Genomic DNA, 20,950 nt, shown 5'->3' on the forward strand with positions numbered 1-20,950 from the left:
ATACATCTGTGTACAATTTAATGTCAAACTAATATCGACACACAGGGCGTTGCTTACATTTGCCCATATTATATATATATTTTAAAACAAATACAAATGAAATTGCAGATCCAAGTTATTTCATAACAGATAGCTAGGTAATTTCCAGGTAAATGGGGCAGTTATCTATCAATGAGCCTAAAATAAGAACTACTAACATATTTTTTTTATTTACAATGTATAGCAATGTATTTCAGCAAAAATGGAAAACATGTCATATTTTGAATGGTGCGGGGCTAGATTTTATCATTTTGATTATGGAATACACTGTAGGTGAGAAACATATAGATTGTAGGGGAGAAAATAAACAAATTACAGGAATATCATGGTGAGTATCTGTAACCATTTCAACTTTGTAGCACACCATTAAAAGACATTTCTGCAGATTGTATTATATATTACAATCTGAACACTGACCTCAGAACACGTTTGGAAAAAAAGATAAACAAAGAAACACGCATGGGCATATGTACAAATTTTCATTCTATCTAGTTTTGTTAACTCACTATGTAAACCACCATAAAGCCATTCAATACCAAGTCAACCAAGAATATAAAGCAAAACTTTTAAAACTCATAAAACAGTACATAACTAGCACATATGTAGGTGAAACAAAACAGCAATTTCTTGTATAATTTCAAATTATGTACATTGATGTAAATTTGTTTCCCTTTAAATTGTATTTCATGCATTGCAAAAAAATTATGAGGGAAAGGCATTAATTAATTAATTAATTAATTGTAGCTTATAATTTTGTAACATAAATTAAACAACATCAAAAAGATTGGTCAGATACTGTTTGCATAAGTACTTGAAATGTTAAAATATCAGAACATGTAAATGTAACACTGATCAGCCACAACATTAAAACCACTGACAGGTAAAGTGAATAACATTCATTGTTTATATTGTTACAATGGCAACTGTCAAGGGGTGGGATATATTAGTTAGCAAGTGTACAGTCAGTTCTTGGATTTTATGTGTTGGAAGCAGGAAAAATGGGCAAGAGTAAATAGTAATTGCTAGACAACTGGGGCAGTGCATATCCAAAATGGCAAGTCTTGTGGGATGTTCCTGGTATGCAGTGGTTAGTACCTACCAAAAAAGTGGTGCAAGGAAGGACAACATGTGAACCAGCATCAGGGCCATGGGTCCCCAAGGCTCATGGATGCACGTCGGGTGGGAAGGCTAGCCCAAGTGGTCTGATCACACTGTAGCTCAAGTTGCTGAAAAGCATAATGCAGGCTATGATAGAAAGGTGTCAGAACACACAGTGCATTGCAGTTTAGTGCGTAGCCACAGACTGGTGAGAGTGCCCATGATTACCCCTGTCCACTACCAAAAGTGCCTTCAATGGAGACATGATCGTCAGAACTGGACCATGGAGCAATGAAAGAAGGTTTCCTGGTCTGCTGAATCACTTTTTTTATTAGATCAGGTGGATAGCAGGGTGTGCTGCTTACCTGGGAAAGAGATGGCACTATGGGAAGAAGGCAGGCTGGCAGAGGCAGTGCTATGCTCTGGGAAACGATCTGCTGGGAAACCTTGAGTCCAAGTATTCATGTAGATATTACTTTGACGCGTACCACCTACCTAGCGATTGCTGCAGGCCATGTACACCCTTCATGGCAATGGTGTTCTCTGGTGGCAGTGGCCTCTTTCAGCAGGATAATGCACCCTGCCACACATTGTTCAGGAATGGTTTGAGGAACATGATAAAGAGTTCAAGGTTTTCCCAAGCCTCCAAATTTCTCAGATCTCAATTTGATTGAACAACTGTAGGAATTACTGGAACGATAAATCCGATCCACTGAGGCCCTACCTTGAAACTGGCAGGACTTAAAAAAACTCCTGCTGATGTCTTTGTGCCAGTTACTACAGGACATGTTCAGAGTACTTGTGGAGCCCATGCTTAGAAGCATCATAGCTGTTTTGGCAGCACAAGGTGGTTTTAATGTTGTGGCTGATCGATGTATATGGAAAGTATCTTTCAAATAGATGTAAGTTGCTGGATACATTCCCCAAAACCCCAAATCCTCACTAGACATAAAACCTGTACTTCTCATACTTTTATGTACTTGAAATATTAAAATAATATGCTCATCTGGATGACAAACTTCTGCTCAATATTGGATTGTATGTTAAATTCCCCTGATGCAACGGTCGCAGAAGATAGTCTTGTAATCTAGAGTTAAATACATAATGCCATAATGATATCTGTCAAGTAAACCCATTCCACCCTAAAAAAAAAATCACAAGATAAGAAATATTTCAAGTTCATTGATACAACAGTACACAGGCATAAATCAGTGACAAATAAATCAGAGATTGTTTATTAATATCTATATATTTGAAAGGCATGACTTTCAGTTAATTGTCTCTAAGGCATGCGCATTTAATGTCAAATTCATAGCTTTCATTATTTGCTTTATTTTGATTCTGTTTGTAAAAGAAAATAAATGCTGAGATTGGTAACACAAACAGGTAGCCCAGTATTTACTAAGTAAAACAACTTATACTGCAAATAGTTTAAAATTAAATGTTAAAACTTCAGATAGGATTGGTAGTGCTTAACAGGTATTAGACGAATATTAGTTGCTTCAATCTTAATGAACCTGCTTTGCAAAATTAAGATACAATGGTTGCCTGGAATGTACACAATCCTAAATTAAAAGATGCAATAAAAAAAAATAGTGATTGTAGCTCTCTTTGGCCGCTAAGACACATACATTTGTAGCAATAATTTAAACAAAAATAAATAAGTAAATAGCAACCAATCGTAAATATAAAATATGTAATATATTACCTCATTTGGAAAACGTATCCAACAATATTAAATTGAGGCCTATGTTAGTAATGGCCAAGCAAAATTTGTGCATCTGCCCACATCACAGGGAATTTGTATATATGTCTTGCAAGTTATAATTAAGGCATAGGAGATCTTCATGAAACTATTGTAGTATGAACGTTAGACAGCTCGGCATGATCGCATAAGATGAATTTTTAACTCTTTGATTTTTAAATTATTTAGTTTCCATTTTTCCCTGCAGGCCTGAAGACCATTGTGGGTGCCCTTATTCAGTCTGTGAAGAAGCTGTCGGATGTAATGATTTTGACAGTGTTTTGCCTCAGTGTCTTTGCTTTAATCGGTCTACAGCTTTTCATGGGTCATCTAAGACGCAAGTGTGTTGTGTGGCCAATTAACCTTAACGAGACGTACTTGTCCAATGGCAGCAAGGGTTTTGACTTTGAGGAATACATACACAATGACAGTATGTAATGTGATATTCTTTTAATTATACAAAGATATGTGCATGCATACATTTCAATAGTATGTACATAGTCATTACCAAGGATATTGCTATGGTGACATGTCATATATTTTTCTGTCTAGATTAATTGCTAATCTTGGCCATGCAGTGTAGGCACTGTTTAAATTTCCTAAGCATTATGGGAAATGTAGTTTCCTCAAATATCTTTGGTTCCAAGCAGGTAGGGAGTATGGATCCATAACACCCAGGTCCTGATATTGTTTGGTGCCACTGTGGGTGTCTCTAAATTATTGCAGTACCATTTACTATCCAGTTCCTCATCAGATAATCACAATAAGCTGCAAATATATATACAATATTATACATACATATTGGTATATAGTCCTAGAGACACATACGGTATATAAATAAACCACGTAAACACACATATCCACATTCATAGACACATACCTATACACAACATTCATGGACAAACACATACAAGTACACACAGGGGAAGACATACGTCCACCACTCTTATCCTTTTGATGTCAACACGCCTCCAATAAATAATAAACAGAAAAGGAAGAATAGTTGAAATTACAGGAAGCCCCAGACCCACTCACCTCACCGAAGGAGCAGGTCTGGAAATGCAATGTGGACAGCCATAAAAAATAGGCCGTGTCACAGTTAACTATCACATGTACAGCAACAAGAGGGGAAGTTAAACAGACAGGGCACCCTGGCCATACTTGTGTCTCCAAGAACAAGCCTAGGAAATGACAAGTAAGGTATAGGTATAGTAGTCCTTACTACTATTACTGCTGCAGTTATTGCTTCCAGTGGATTTACTTGTTCCTCGTGGTTTTATAGTTTGCATTTTGACATTCAGTCAGACCTACCTACTTACCTTGAGGTGCTAGAGTGCAGTAAGCCCGATGCATCCACCATAGTTCACCCCTGGTTCCAAGGCTGACAATCACTTCTCTAAATAATAGCAACATAATTATTATTTTTTTTAATAGGTGCAGTAAGAAAAGAAAAAATCTAAACTGAAATTATATATATTTCAAAGTTTGAATTCTGCAAATAATTCTCCTGACAACAAGCAGTATCTACAACACAATGCAAATGTATTGATTTATTTATATTTTTGCAAATTTTTTTTGTTGAAATACCTGACTGCTCGTTTACCTGTGAAAGCAAAGGAATATACACTCAACCCAAATTAGAACTTATCATGAAAAAAGTGTAAATTGCGTGTAATTTTAAAAATTTTCGCACAATGTCTGTTGTGCTCTACCGTGAGAAAATCATGGATAATTTTATGCTCATATGTATGTTTAATTTAAAAACTTTTGCAAAACATGAAACACATGACAGGTACATTGCCTTTAATGATATGACTTGGATTCGCTCACAAATTAAGCAGTGAAGAACAAAGCGGCATAGTGTGATTTCTACATTCAGTAAGAATTAAAGAAGCATATTTCTAACACTATAGTGTCCTTTGGCTATTTTGGTGACCACCCCACAACCCTCTAAGTGCATGAATAGGTATATCATTACCATGACGACATCAATTATCGCAGCCAATACAATGGTTTGCCATAGGAAAGCATTGGGAGGCTGGTGAAAGTTGAGACCAGTTAATAGAGGTAGCAGAGTAAAGCAGTGTTATTTGGACATAAGCACCTCTAGTGGCTGTCAGATTGACAGCCACTGGAAGCATTTGAACAGACCACTATCTACTGTATTAAATGGGAAACCCATTTTCTAATAACAGAATTGATATTAGCAGATGGTTTCCTTAGGGTTGGCATTAGTGGTGGGGTTAGAGTTATCTTAGGGGTAAGAACAGGGTAGAGTTAGTGTTAGATTAGGATTATGTTAAGGGTTAATGCTTTTAAGGTTAGGGATAGTGTAGGGTTAAGGGTGAGATTAGGGTAGACATACTGTAAGAGTTAGTGAAAGAATTGGGCAAGGGATATGGTTAGTATAGTGCTAGTGTGCTAGTTAGTATAGGGTTAGCATTAACTATCAAAAATGAATTTTGATCCTAGACATATTAGGCATTTAACAATCAGGACTTATAAAATAATCTGTTATGAGTTATTTTTAATCAGCAGCACTGGAAGTGTAAAAATTGTGAGCGTAAATATGAAAAACTTTATTTTTCTTCTATTTTTAACACAGGTAATATTTTGGTTTTGTCTGTTAAAAACGATATATAATATGTATGGGATAACTTGAAGAGAAACACTTAAATTACGGTGGAACAAACTTCAAATTCAAGTTTTTTGTTTTGGGTCAGAACGTGGATAATTGCCTCTGTCCTTGAGGGGTGAACTAAAGTGAGAATTGCAAGGAAATTAATGTGAATTTCAAAATGTCGTCCAAAATAGTGAAATTAAAAATATTCTCATATCGAATCTGTTTTCAGTTTGGCTATTTTGGCCTTAAATTTGAAATTATCTTTAGTTTCCGGTAACTTTCACTTTTGGCAAAAACCCTGTCAGTCCTCTATTTTCACAACAGCTCTAAGCTCTGGGTTCTGCATGTAGAAAAGCTTTTTGCTAGGTAGAAAAGTGTGTGGATGGCATCTGTTGCTTTTGTAAATGATCCATGTGTTTTGAACGACAAACACAAGGAAAGTGGCAGAAAATATCATAGTTTTTTCATACATTGCAAGGAAGAAAAAAATAATCTAACTGACTATGTATTTAATATTTCTTCCCCCCTGCCCCCCCCACCCCCGCCCCCCCCCAAAAAAATAAGACTGAAGTTCAGTCTAATTAAATATTGTAATTTTTTTAGGAAAACACTGAACTTCAGTCTTCTTTCCACGTTCAGTTGCGTTCCACGGAAATGGCTACGTTCTAATTTGGGCTGAAAATGTGTTTGACACAGAAGTAAAAGATGCATGGTTTTCTGTACATAATTTACTGTATCTTGTTAATATCCTTTGAATATCCTTTGAAATAGTAAATAACCTGGTAGATCATTTCTACTTTTGTTTTTATAGAATATAGAGTAATGTGATTTTGCTATAAACTTTACAGCAAACTTTTACACAGTTGAAGGAGCTCTGGATCCGATTCTCTGTGGTAATGGCACAGATGCAGGGTAAGCACTTTTCTTTTGTAACTCTCTTTTACAAATATATATTGAAAGGGCCATATGAATATTGTTTTATATAACCTCTAACTTAAGTCATCTATGAGGTGAACTCTTTGCACAAGATTATCAGCAAAGAATGAGTCCTTTCCAGTTTTATTATTATGATGATCAGTTTTGTCAACACTATAGCTTATTTCCAAATCAGCAGCATAGTTTGCACGGTTGTCTGCAATTAGAATAGTAGTATGAATGAATTGCCAAATTGCATACTTGGACCATTGGACAATTAGCTCATACTATCAGTAATGAGGTCCTAACAATGCCTAGAGTCACGCAGTTCCTATGCAGCTAATCTACCCTTGTGAAATAAATGTTTCATGTGCATCCTTTGAACAGTCTAGCATGATACCATAGGTTGCATTATATGCATTATCTGTTACCTTTCATTTTCTTCATAAGGTGTTTACAGGCTACAAAGCAGTAACTGGTTTGGTCAGGTAACTCCTTACTGGAGAAGGTCAATATCCTCTGAATCTACAGTTTTAATTCTCGATCCTGAGATTGACAAACTAATTAAAATGCTGATTACTTTTTTTTTCTGATCCAATAGGATTCTTTGCTGACAGCATTTACCTTCATTTACCCAATTTACAATTACCCAAAATTATTGACTGGTTTTAGCCAATATTTTTATCAGATTTTGACTGGATTTAATACCTTACATTCTAGCAGCTAAACCCAATTAACAGGTTGGCTGCTCAAGAAATATTGTTTGATAAGTGTGCTTAAGAAGCACATTTATCGACTTTTTTTAATGACTACTCCTGTTAATCATTAAAAAATAAATTAAATAAAAGCCTTTGGGGGTCCACTATGACCCCCATATTAATACATGGGAGTAGGGACATGTCCGCTATGCAGAAAGCATCTAGTTCTCTGCAATAAAAGAAAAGCAACAGGGCAGCTATTGCTTCCCAGACGCTAGTATCATAAAGGAGTTTCACCAGCCATGCCTCCACCTGTGGGCCTCCGGTTGGGACTTCAAATGAAACAATGGGGAGTGGACAGATTATTGTCCACTACCCATGCCCCCACAGTTGGGCCCTAATTAGCATTGAACTCTCAAAATGAGTAAAACTTCCCTGTCGGAGCTCTGACTGGTGATTTACAAGCCAGCCAATCACAGTGGTCTGACTGAAATTGAGTAGCTGTGTCTTTCATTGCTTTATGTAAAAAAAAAGAGACGTATGCATAGCATGATCAGACACTTCAGGAGTCTTCACTATGCGGTATCATGTTATATATGCATTCTTGCACTTCTGCCTTGGCTGTTGTTGATATCTCTGTGCAGTGCCTCTGAAAGATAGAACGAAAGATAAATTAGGTGGCAGCATGCTTGTCCAATGGATTCTTCTGCAGCATTAATCTAGGTTTGTACATAGATTAATATTGTACCTTCTGTGGGTCTTTACGAATGTCCAATGGCCCTGTACTGCCTCCAATTCTTATGGTGTTTGGCAACTTCTCACAGGCTCAATTAGAATACCATTAGAGGGAGCATTACTATTAATGCATTGCCTCATTATTGGGGTACCATTTTTCCTTATTCTATTCGTATTACCTGAATTTTTTATCTTTTAGTGAGTGACATGTCATTGTATTTAACAATACCGAACAAGCCAAAAAGGGTCCCTTTACCATAACTCCCATTTTTTTCCTGTTTTTGAACATAGTGGGCCTAGTTTCTCCGATATTGGAGGATGCTGCATCTTCCTTTCCACTCTAAACAAAGTTTAAGAAGAGGTACCCTATCCCCTGGAGAAGATTTCCTTTCACTCTATTTCCAAAGTTGATTTAGCTACTAGCACCCATAAGCATTCTGAAACTCTTCAGAAAGTATTACAAGTATTAAAATGTACGTTGCTCAGTTACAGCCAATGCTAAGCATAACTAGTATGTCATTGCACTTTCTAATTTGGAGTGATCTGCTGTCAATGTAGAGGATGGGGCCATGTAAACCGGCTTTCCAGTATTCCAGTGTGATAATTAACCTGATCTAGTTTGCCTGGCTGACAAAACATCTATTTTAACTGTTCTCTTGTGTGAGACATAGGCTGATATCCTGGTCTGCTAACATAAGTTCTAAGTCATGATCTTGACATCTTCCCATTATGGGATTGGTACTTTTTGGTCCATGTTAGTAATCTATCAAACCAGTGGTTTTAAAAAGTCACTAAATCTTGACACCAGTGTCTGGCAGATCTACAAATAATGTAGACAATGCCATGCTGTCAGATAGACTACACAAAGACAGTGGTAAATCATAGTAGGTATTCATCCACATTCCTTGGTATCTTGTACAGAGGGTATAGCACTTTGCATGTCAGCTGCTATAAGTATATTGCTTTAAGAGCTCTGTATACTACGATGTAATAAATGTATATTTGTTGTTGTGTTGCAGCCAATGTCCAGAAGGTTATACGTGTATGAAAGCTGGCAGAAATCCAAACTATGGCTACACTAGCTTTGACACATTCAGTTGGGCCTTTTTGGCCCTGTTTCGCCTTATGACTCAGGATTATTGGGAAAACTTGTATCAGTTAGTAAGTATAAAATATTTTTACTAAGCACTACATGAAAAATATTTTTGCTAAAGGAATGTGTTTAGTTAATTGCTTGACAAATACTCAGTATTTTTCTATTAAAGGATCAGTTTAGTTTTTTTTTTCATTAAAATTAATCAAATAAAGGTTTTACTCACCTTTTTTCCCTTGTTGTTGCTCACTGCTATGCTGCATGTGGTGTCATCAAGGGGAAATGGCCTCCTGAATGGCCCAATTCAATAAAGGAGCATTTTGGACCTGATACACATGTGCAGCGAGTTGCCTATGCACATCCAATACTTCTTATAGGAAAGCATTGAAGTCAAGGCTTTCCTATAAGCTTCCATGTCACGTGACCAAGTTTTACTCTGTCAGTGCAACGGAATTGCCTCTAGTGGCTTTCTGGAAGACAGCCACTAGATTTTTTTTAACCGAGTAATGTGAAAATTGCAGTTTCTACAAATGGCAGGGTATAATGACTAAATCATTGCACCCAGACCCCTAATTTAGTGGTCCTTTAAATTTAACTAACCCTTAAAAAAAGATTATGTGAAAAAGTGTAACAATTTTAAATGCAGTACACATAGCTAAAGCTTGGAAGAAGGAAAATACAGCAATATTGTACATAAATTGCTGTTAATCTATTACTTCATCCTCTTTAGAAACATTGGGAGATACAATGTTAAAAAAATATTCAATTGTTAAAATGCTTTTCCCAGACAGTTACTAGAGGCGCTTCCTGGCCTGTCACAGAGTTTAACTAAAAAAAAACATCCTTGGCATCCTCACACTTTGCATGAGGACAATCAGCATCTTGAAAATCCCCATATGAAAGCATTGAGTCAAAGCTTTCTTATGGGGAAGGCCTAATGCGCGCACAGTGGTAGCCACACATGCACATTTGGTTCCCCCCATCACTACATCTGAAGTGGCAGAGAGCAATCCGGCACAGTTGGCCCTTAGCATTGGAATTAGGTCAATTGAAAAAGAATGAATTACTATTACCTATTCCCTGGTGGAAGGACCTTAAGAGCAGAGGGACACTATAGTGTTAGGAATACAGTAACATCTAATGTGCTTGTTTGTTTTTTTGTAGACATTACGTGCTTCTGGAAAAACATATATGATATTCTTTGTCCTGGTAATTTTTGTGGGTTCATTTTATCTGGTGAATTTAATTCTGGCTGTGGTAGCCATGGCTTATGAAGAACAAAATCAAGCAACACTGGAGGAAGCAGAGCAGAAGGAACATGAATTCAAGGCCATGCTGGAACAAATGAAAAAGATGCAAGAAGAGGCACAGGTCTGATTTTATTTACTAAGCCCATACGTAAAATGGAAGTGCTGCATGTCTAGAACCATTTCCGTATGTCCTACATGTCTAGGGACTTTTGTGTTCTTGTTTTCTTAAAGGACCACTATAGTGCCAGGAAAACATACTCGTTTTCCTGGCACTATAGTGCCCTGAGGGTGCCCCCACCCTCAGGGACCCCCTCCCGCCGGGCTCTGGGAGAGGAAAGGGGTTAAAACTTACCTTTCTCCAGCGCCGGGCGGGGAGCTCTTCTCCACCGATCCTCCTCTTCTCCTCCCATTCTGCTGAATGCGCACGCGCGGCAAGAGCTGCGCGCGCATTCAGCCGGTCTCATAGGAAAGCATTATCAATGCTTTCCTATGGACGCTTGCGTGCTCTCACTGTGATTTTCACAGTGAGAATCACGCAAGCGCCTCTAGCGGCTGTCAGTGAGACAGCCACTAGAGGATTTGAGGGCTGGATTAACCCATTTATAAACATAGCAGTTTCTCTGAAACTGCTATGTTTATAAAATAATGGGTTAACCCTAGCTGGTCCTGGCACCCAGACCACTTCATTAAGCTGAAGTGGTCTGGGTGCCTAGAGTGGTCCTTTAAGGCTCATCCTTAAGTATACAGTGACAAATTATAACTTGGTGTTACAGAAAAGTATATGCTCACCATGCCCCTCTGATTACGACAGGGGTTTTGGGGACCTCCCTTTCAGTTTTTGTTTCTCCATCACAGGCTGGGCATCTTACAAGACACTTTAAGTTCATGCCTTGCTCATTATGGATCTAAAAAGATCTAAAACACCATACTCTGTCTGTTTTATTTTGCCGTACGGGTATCAGTATGCCATAAATAGCTCAGCTGTGTGATTCCATTTAATATTTGAAGGACTACATTGTAAGTAAATGTTTTTACATAGGGTGGGGGCATTACAGATGATATCCCTGTTTTCCCTATTTCCTCACTGTAAGCACCCTGCCATGGGAATAATAGCATAACATATTGGAAAAACTGCTGCTTGATTTTGAAATATTTTTTCTTCTGAGCTTTTTACTGGCTCTCATAGCCTTCAAACTTGTATCAGATAGCAGTTTGCATTATAATCACTGGACACTGGCAATATTGTATAGTTTTTGTGATATGTTTAGTTGCAGATTTGTCTAACACTCTGAATTACACGCATTTTAATCAAAATAATATCAGGTATTATTCAGTATCTTTTATATAGTGTAAGAGTGGAAACAGGAAATAGTGGGGTTCTATGCAGGCTGTGGACAGAATGGGGTACTGGGTTTGGAACATCACAATAATGAAACTTTTCAATCTTCCAGCATTAACTGTTTGTAGCAGTTCTGTTAACATAGCAGGGCATGTATGTAAATAGATAGCAGAATATAAATGTATATATAATAATGTACGAAAGTCTACTTAAGATATTTTTGTTTACGGACCTGTAATTTACCGCATGTTTGGTTTGCGTATATTTCACTGCAGGCACAGGCTATGGCTACTTCTGCTGGCACAGTTACGGAGGATGCGGTAGAAGATGATGAAGTAGATGCGAGGATGTCCCAGACTTCCTCAGAATTCTCAAAACTGAGCTCAAAAAGTGCAAAGGAAAGGAGAAATCGCAGAAAGAAGCGGAAGCAGAAAGAACTATCGGAAGGGGAGGAGAAAAGAGATACAGAAAAAGTGTATGAATCAGAAGACGGAATAAGAAGAAAAGGTTTTTGGTACCCTGACAATAGGCTGGGCAGAAAATTTTCAATCATGAACCAGGTATTGAAATAACAAGTATAGAGTATGTATACACAACAATGATGTCTACAGTATTGTGAATACATGGGAGTACAGTCAAAACATGATACAGATACAATATAACCAATGCTGAAGGACAAGTTTGCAATCTAATATAATCATGTTTAGATTGTGCATAAACATTTTAAAAATGTCAAATTTCATATGTACTTATTAACATCAGTGTATTTTTCCCAAGAAAGAAATCCTCACATATAATTTGTCATGGTGTATATAAGTAGTATTTTCTGTTGTAGAATATTATACAATATATTATGTTTCTGTTATAACCTTTGCTTAACATACCTTACTACCATCGGCAGTGCACATGGCCATGGAGTAGAATGTTTGGCATACCTCAATGTGGTTCCAGATTGGTCAAATCTAGTAATAGATTCACATAGAATAAATATTGGAACTAGCAAGTGGAAGAAATCTAGTAATGTGTTCAATTTGAAAAGTCAAGAAAATAGGAAAGTTAAAAACGCAAGCACACTTTTTTTTAATGCACCTCCATAATTCAAACAAAATATAAATTACTTCTGCAAAGTAATTGTCACACTATAACACCTTAAGGACCGAGGCATTTTTGAGATGTGGCTTGTTTGTGACCACAATGTTTTTGGCACTTGCAATGCTTTCTTTCTGCCACAATTCCCCCCATTTGGAATAAGTGCTTGCATTTTAGATATCATTTAAAACAAACAAAAAAAGATAAATAGGCATTTCTTTTGATACCCTACATGTATACATAACACAAGACTAAATAGAATACAATATAAAAAAATGGAAAAAAATAAATAAATTTAAAAAATCAACAATATTTTGTCACTTTTGCATTTGATAATTTGTACACACAAAGTGCAACTACATTAGAAAACTAGCTCAAAATAGATTCAATAATTAGTCCTGACTGTTAAAATGCCCAATGTTTAGGTTTTCAATTTACTATTAGAAGTTATAAAACAAATACTGCAATGAGTAAATTACTGTTTTAAAGCTAAAATTTCGCAAAATTTGGCATGCGGAGATTACAACTTTTATAGTCGTCTCGTAATCCATAGCCTCTACACAAAAGTATATATATATTTCTAGAAAGTACATCCCCCAGAATATGTAACTAAGAGCACTTTTCAAGTAACCATTTTCTCCGAAACCTAGATCAAATTATATTTTTCTGTTTTATACCTATATACTTTTTATTTTGGGGAAATTCACAAATTCCACTACTGCAAAAACCTCATATTTGTATTCTGCTTCTAATCTCAGGTACAACAATACCCCACATATATACCTTTTCCCATAATCCTACCAATAAACCAACCTATAATCTTACCCATAATCTGACTCCTAATCCAACCTCTAATCCTACCTATAATCCAACCCCTAATCCTATCTATAATCTATATCAGCAGGGGGAATTCCTAGCTCACACAGTACAGAGTTCTCTCTCATGCTGCAGTTTCAGCACACAGAGATCGGTGCAGGGCACTTGGCAAAGCCCAACACTGATCAATGGGCTAAGTAGCATGCAGGGATCTATGGGTCTCCCTTAGGGTTGACTGTGCCAGGCTGGAGGGACACTAAATGTGTGTTGCCACATTTGAAATTACTTTCACTTTTCACTTTGAGCGCTGCACATTGCTTGTCTGTAAGTTTGGGGCCACTAATTGTGGCCCCAACTGACAGAGGGAATCCCCAGGTATTGATAAATACCTGAGGGTGACTGATTTTTGAAGACAGCAGGATGGGGGCAGTAATTGAAATACAACAGCTCAGCAAGATCCCAGATGAAAGATACCTGGGATTCCTTAGTAACATCAGATATTTAACCTATGCTGGTACATTTTACTGTATGATGGTCTATGCCATCACTGGGTGTTAAAGCCCTACACTGATGATGGCATAGAACATCATGTGGCCCTTAAAGGACCACTATAGTGCCAGGAAAAAAAACTTGTTTTCCCGCCAGGCTCTAGGGGGAGAAAGGGGTTAAAATCTTACCTTTCTCCAGCGCTGGGCTCCCTCGGCGCTGGGGACTCTCCTCCTCCTTCCGACGTCATCGGCTGAATGCGCATGCACGGCAAGAGCCGCGCGCGCATTCAGTCAGTCCATAGGAAAGCATTCTCAATGCTTTCCTATGGACGCTGGCGTCTTCTCACTGTGATTTTCACAGTGAGAAGCGCGGAAGTGCCTCTAGGGGCTGTCAATGAGACAGCCACTAGAGGCAGGGTTAACCCTAGATGGACCTGGCACCCAGACCACTTCATTAAGTTGATGTGGTCTGGGTGCCTGTAGTGGTCCTTTAAGGAGTTAAGCATGTAATAATAATTACTAGCTGTATGGGGAATATCACAAATTTTGACTTGTAATCTAAAACTGGGGAATTTTGGAAAAATCCAACCATCCAATATATATAGTTCATTTTCTACAAGAAACCCTAGTCTATGATGATAAATAGGAGCAAATAGGAGATTATCAAGTCTGGAATCTTCAAAAGTGAAGAAATTCAAAATATACAGAAATTGTACTGAAGAATGATTTAGCAATTTATCACCTATCTTCCTTAGTGTGTTAGAGGTAGCTTTCATTGAGCCTACATCAGCAACCCAGTTTCTGAAGAGTTTTTGTTTTATTTTGTTTTGTTTTTGTCCTGTGTATATTTGTATATAATGGGACATGTCAGACGTTTTAAACAATATTGGGGATGTTACATGTAATTTAGCAACTCTAAGAAAGAATAAGCTTTGCAGGAGACATGTTTCATTGCAGGACTGCAGTATCCATATTGCATAAATGTCTAGAGTTAAATGAGATATTAGCCAACAGGGCGTCAAACTGTTTTATTGAATCAACATCTACATTAAAAAAATTTAAATTTAATATGTGGTGGGGCTTTTTTTCACTAAAAAAGTCAAGATAATGTTGATGACACCCTTACAAAACAATGATAATCACATCACAGTTTAACAGTATGTAATAAAAACTAAACTATAATACACTGTGTACGTAAACAATTTGCGGTGCTTTTCGTACATATTTTTCAGTTGTTATATTTCTATTCACAGTCTTTACTCAGCATCCCGGGGTCTCCGTATCTCTCTAGACACAACAGCAAGAGCAGCATATTTAGCTTTCGTGGTCGATTCAGGGACCCTGTCTCTGAAAATGAATTTGCTGATGATGAGCACAGCACTGTGGAAGAGAGCGAAGGCAGACGAGACTCCCTCTTCATTCCCGTACGAGCCTATGACAGGAGGAACAGTTACAACAGTGGGTACAGCCAGGGAAGCCGTTCATCTCGCATCTTCCCAAACCTGCGAAGAAGTGGGAAAAGAAATAGCACAGTGGATTGTAATGGAGTGGTGTCGCTAATTGGTGGTCCTGGGTCCACTATGCCCGGTGGACGTCTTCTGCCTGAGGTGAAAATAGATAAGGCAGCTACTGACGACAGCGTAAGAAAGTCTATGAGTAATTTAGCCTAGGCATGGCGGTCTATCCTTCTGCTTCCCTGTATGCCGCCCTCAAAAACACCACTGGATCCTTCCCTGATGGAATGAGTACTGGTTTTCCTAACCTCAGATGCTAACCTTTCTTTAAAATCTGTAAAGAGATCCTGCTTTATCTATTATTGTTATTTTTAATTAACCAAATTTACTGCATCTAACCTGGAGGAAAAAGCATGCTGGAATTTCACAGTCTAACAGTGTAGCTTTCATTGTAGAGTCAAAGTCTGATAACATGGTAACAGCTGTAATAGCCTAATACGCTATCCTTATCACCTGTTATAGCTTAGCTCAGATTGCACTCAAAACAACTGCTTAAACACAATGTAAAGTCACGTGGGTATTTCTTTTAATAACATAGTTATGTGAGTTGGAACTAAATGCTTTCCCTGTCCTCTTTGTGTTTGTTTTAAAGAAACAATAATTCTTAAACTTTAGTTAAGCTTTAGTAAGTATGGGTATCTGGAGAAGTTCACATATAGAGAGTTCAAAAGAAAAATACAGATAAGTCATTGACCATGGCTGCTTTACTTTGAATGGCTCAAGAAGTCTACATTTTATAGAAGGTTAGGGTTATCATTGGTTGATTCTCTTGGCTGAAGGCATCAGGCAGTTAATTCTAATGCACTATCCATAAAACTGAACATTCCATATTGTAGTGCAGTGCAGCCAAAATACTCTAATGTTTATACCTCCATGCCAATATGTGTAGAGACTATACCTTTAAAGTTTGGCTTACACAATGAACACATGTTGGGTAATTATTTTCAGCATAACCCTGGAGAGTAAAAAAAAAATATATATATATATACAAAACATTAGTGAAATATTTAGATACAGACTGAAACATGTGTTTAATACTCTAATTTGCAACACAAGGCATTATATTAGCCAAACAATCTTGTAAATTCCAGTTTGATTTCACCTCCACAGCCAATAATCTTGTTTATGTTTAATTATAGAACAGTTTTACCTGGTTCAGATAGCATGTTAGCTTAATACGTTACTCAGTTTTCCTTATCTAACCTAGCATGGAATACTACTTTTAGTTTAGCATGATGCATGCACCTAGAATAAATTGGTATTTTTCTCAGTAGTGTCTTTTAGATACGCCTTTTTCATTTGTTGATTAAAAAAAAAAAAGAGAGATATCACAGCTTTTGTGTTGTACAATGTTATAATTAGTTCATTTATTTTAAACTTCTGTTTTATTAAGGAAAAAATACCATTCGGGTCCAATTTTCCAGGACTATAAACATTCTGAAAAACATTAAGCTCGGGGTTTTACCTATAAACATTATTTCAATATTCCCATTGAATAACTTTTATTAGAGCAGTGAATATTCTGACTTTAGTTGCAATGCTTTTTAAAGTTGAAAACAACACATTTTAAAGTTATTGCATTCAAAAGGTTAACCTCAATAAGAAAAAAAAAACATTAGAATATGAAAATTGTTTTAGGGACGGATAAGAAAGTGTTTACATCCGTTGTAGTAGCACATATGATAATTGATAGTCTATGCTTCATAATTAGGAAATAAACAAATAGATGATGGAAGTTATCCATTAATAGTTGTTAAACTACAAATTGTAAATCTCCACAATAAAAGGACACAGATTAGTCCAGTGTAAATCAATATAATTTGTTGTCATTTTCTTTTGAATTATCAGGCTTACCTGCTTTCTTAGTTAACATTTGTTTTTGGCCAATTTAAACTAAAGTAAAAAGCAGTCATATTATTAGTGTGTGTGTTTAAAAAAAATAACAAACGAACTATGTCATCAGACTTTTTCAATAGACTAGAAAATTGCTTAAAACGGTCCCGGTTTGCAGTAAGATTCAGTTTTTTTCCCTTCATTTGCACAGAGCTGTAGGAGAGTATATAATTACCTCTGCACGCATACTTCACTTTCCCTTTTGATATCATGTGTACTTTGAGTACTGCAGCGTTCCCCAGTGAAATCGCTTTCCAGAATACATTTGATATATTCAAGGTTTTATTAAAATTCAGCGCTTAAGCTAAAATGTCAAGTATACAATTCTGTAAAAATGTTCCAGTTCTGACATCACAGAGTATCAGATTAAAATGTATAAATATAAACGAGAACAAACTGAGCAACAATGTTGTGCCCATTTAAGGGAGCTCTCTAATCAACATTAAAAAAAAAAATACAGCACCCTGTAGCTTTTAATATCTTTGTTTTAATCCTAATCCTGTTTAGGGTTGGTTTGACAAAAACTCAGGCTCTTCCCAGTGCAGAGAGACCCCCCCTTCTTGGCCTGGTTTGTGTTAATTAGCTGAGATTGCTGGGCTAATCTACTCATAAACACCTTAATCCAATTATTTCCATATAGGTTGAACTAAATGATAATGACACTGATAATGTTGAAGTATAAATTATTAATGTTGCCAGGGAGCGAGCAGTGTTTGGGAAAGCGTTTAAGTTAAACAATTCTGTAATGGTTTAACAATAAAAGTGGGATAGTGCTAAGGTTCTCCACACAGCATAACAACAAGCGGTTGCTTTGAATTTCCCTTCGTTTTTTTTACTCATTGTATTATTTATTTATTTATTTATAAAATATTTTACCAGGAAAGATGCATTGAGATTTCTCTTGTTTTCAAGTATGTCCTGGGTCCACAAATCATTGCATTATATAGTACTTTACAACTTCACTTCTATTTCTTCTACCTCCATCCAAGTCTTTGCGCATCCTTTCCTCACTCTGACTTTCTGGGCCTCCTTTATACTTAAAGTTTCTTATTATTTCTTGCTTTTTCCCCCGTTTTTTTTTCCATTGGTAGGCATGGCCAACAAGTTGGCACAGTTTACCATGACTATTAGCCAGTTACAGTAATAGATTCTTTCAGAGTAAGCAAACAATTTGAATATACACATCAAAGGCCCTTTATTTTAAGGCATTTCTTTAACCTTTCTGGCTTAGAAAATACAACCTAATATTAGGAGAACATCCAAATGTAACGTTGTTGCTTATTGTGTAAACTAATTTATTCCTTGCAGCCTACAACAGAAGTAGTTAAAAAGAAGCCTTCTGGATCACTCAGAGTCTCAATGGACCAACTGCATGCTTCATATGGAAGAAAGCATAGAGCGAATAGTGTTTTGAGTGTCCTTACTCAAACTCTTGTAGAAGGTAAAATTCCGATCTATATATTTTGTTTACCAAATTTTAGTTTCCTCTATTTTACAAGCCTTCTAAGTCACATCAAGAAACCAGGTCCAGACAGACCATTGTAAATTTAATAGTGAAGTAACTCAATTTGAATTTTGAAGCAACCACCTTTGACAGCAAATACAGTGTTCACACTTTGGCATACCAAATGCCTTCTTAATTGTCACATTAATTAAACATGCCTAATATGATAAAGGTTTCTAGCCCTGGCTACATACTAATTTGGAAGCTTTAATGGGTCACTCCACTGCCCAAATAAAAATCACTATTTAGTAGATTTACCTCCAATTATTATGTATTTTCTTAATGTGAGTATACCTAAAAACAGCTTGTAAAATATGGAGATATCGTGTCTGCTACCTTTGCAAGCATTCCCCTTCTAACCCCACCCAGACTTTCTGTGTCTGTCCAATCACAGACTTTCCAATGCAGCTCAATGAGCAGTTGTCTGTCTCTTGAGTTTAGCTCCAATGAGCTTTAACAAACCAGGAAGTAACATGACGTGTTTTCTTATTGACAGCCTATTAGTAGGTGTAACAGGGTTAATTTATAAAAGAGTAATTTTCTACAAAGATTTGCATTTTTTTTTAAATAAAAAAAAAAGGAAACCGTCTTTATACATAAAGCACTTCAGCAAATACTTATTTCACTCTTTGCAATTCAAATCAATTCATATTTTATTTGACACGTGTTTTTCTCGATTTGTTTTTGTTATTCTGTCTCTCACTGTGAAAATACACCTACCTTTAAAATTATATACTGATCATTTCTTTGTCAGTGGACAAACATTCAAAATCAGCAGGGGATCAAATACTTTTTTCCCTCACTGTATGCACCAAAACTGCTTTATTAAGCTAAAGTTGTTTTGGTGACTATATAGTGTCCCTTTAAGTGAGGAGATCAGCTATATATATTAAGGAGTGAGCTTAAAGGGAAACTATAGTGCTAGGAAAACAAACTCGTTTAGGCGACCAAAAGTCACATTCGAGCCCGAAAGTCCCTCTAGTGGCTGTCTGGCATCCTTCTGGATAGGCCACATGAGTCCAACTCCAAGGTAAGTAGCCAAGCATTTACACAGTACCTTCCAGACCATACACTTCAGGAGCAAATATCTGATAAATATAAATCTCCTGTGTACTCTACCAGAGAAGGTTAGGAGTGTATCCAGCAATCTTAGGTAAGTTGAGACCATACTGACAGTCCTGGACCAGGAAGCCACTGGAAAGATGGTTGTGATGAGGGATCTGGACTCTGGGCCGGCTTCGGGACTCCAGCTTGGCCTAACATAAGGCATCAAATCCTTCAGAAAAATCCTCATGAGCCTTTACACACTTTGTGGTCTCCTGTTTGTCCCCTGTAGCTGCCATTTTGAAAAAGCTGGATTGTGCTGTTCATGTGCAGATTAACAACAAAGTTCCACTGGTTCTAGAGCTACAAGATGATAGTGTCAAGATATCCGGCAAGGCACATGATTAATGAAATCAATCCAGGTCGATTGGCAGCTTCCCTCTCACCAGAATCACCCCACAGGCCGCAGATAGACCTCCAAGTTGCAGCTCTAGACTTTCACCAATGGGGTTCGTAAATAAGCCCAGGAATTATTCTCGAGAGCCCACAAGAGTGCAATGAGACAGCAATCATGTCTGTGCCTATATAAGCATATATCAGGACAGCTGATCAGCTAAAAATGAGAGATTCTTTCAGAGCTCTGCCAAACTGCAATCACGCAGCATGTATAGTGCAACAAATGCGCTTACACAATATGTTTAGCCAAATACATACCTGGTGATAAAACATTAAAACAAAAAGTTTGATGGATTGTACATGAGTTTGTAAGAATAAACAAAAGTACAGAATAACATCAGAATGTTAACAGAGCTTATGGATGGTCTTTAGGGTATACCCTGAGTCTGGTTTTGTGAACTTGGAGGAAGAGGGGAGAGAAGGGTTGGAGGTGAGGGGGGTTACTGCTTTTTTTATTCCATATCATCGTCCTTGTCATAGTTGTTTTCATTCAAAGGAAATACGTTGAATTGATAACAATACATACCGTAATCTACAAAAACATTGTAAACATAGACATATCTATGGGCAAGGGCCAGGATGGGCATGGCTGTCAGACCTAAGGACGCAAAT

At 37.0% G+C, this 20,950-nt stretch overlaps 1 protein-coding gene across 1 annotated transcript in view; it reads left to right on the plus strand.

The window, feature by feature from the left end:
* SCN8A (sodium voltage-gated channel alpha subunit 8) overlaps positions 1-20,950 on the plus strand; it is a 143,490-nt gene that overhangs the window by 86,901 nt on the left and 35,639 nt on the right. Inside the window, exons 7-13 of the mRNA XM_063428129.1 lie at positions 3,090-3,311; positions 6,353-6,416; positions 8,872-9,013; positions 10,110-10,316; positions 11,810-12,094; positions 15,181-15,534; positions 18,643-18,775. Of these exons, the coding sequence (XP_063284199.1) occupies positions 3,090-3,311; positions 6,353-6,416; positions 8,872-9,013; positions 10,110-10,316; positions 11,810-12,094; positions 15,181-15,534; positions 18,643-18,775 (1,407 nt within the window). The remainder of the gene's footprint in view (positions 1-3,089; positions 3,312-6,352; positions 6,417-8,871; positions 9,014-10,109; positions 10,317-11,809; positions 12,095-15,180; positions 15,535-18,642; positions 18,776-20,950) is intronic.

Source organism: Pelobates fuscus, chromosome 1 (genome assembly GCF_036172605.1).
Source record: "Pelobates fuscus isolate aPelFus1 chromosome 1, aPelFus1.pri, whole genome shotgun sequence".
NCBI classification, from domain to species: Eukaryota; Metazoa; Chordata; class Amphibia; order Anura; family Pelobatidae; genus Pelobates; species Pelobates fuscus.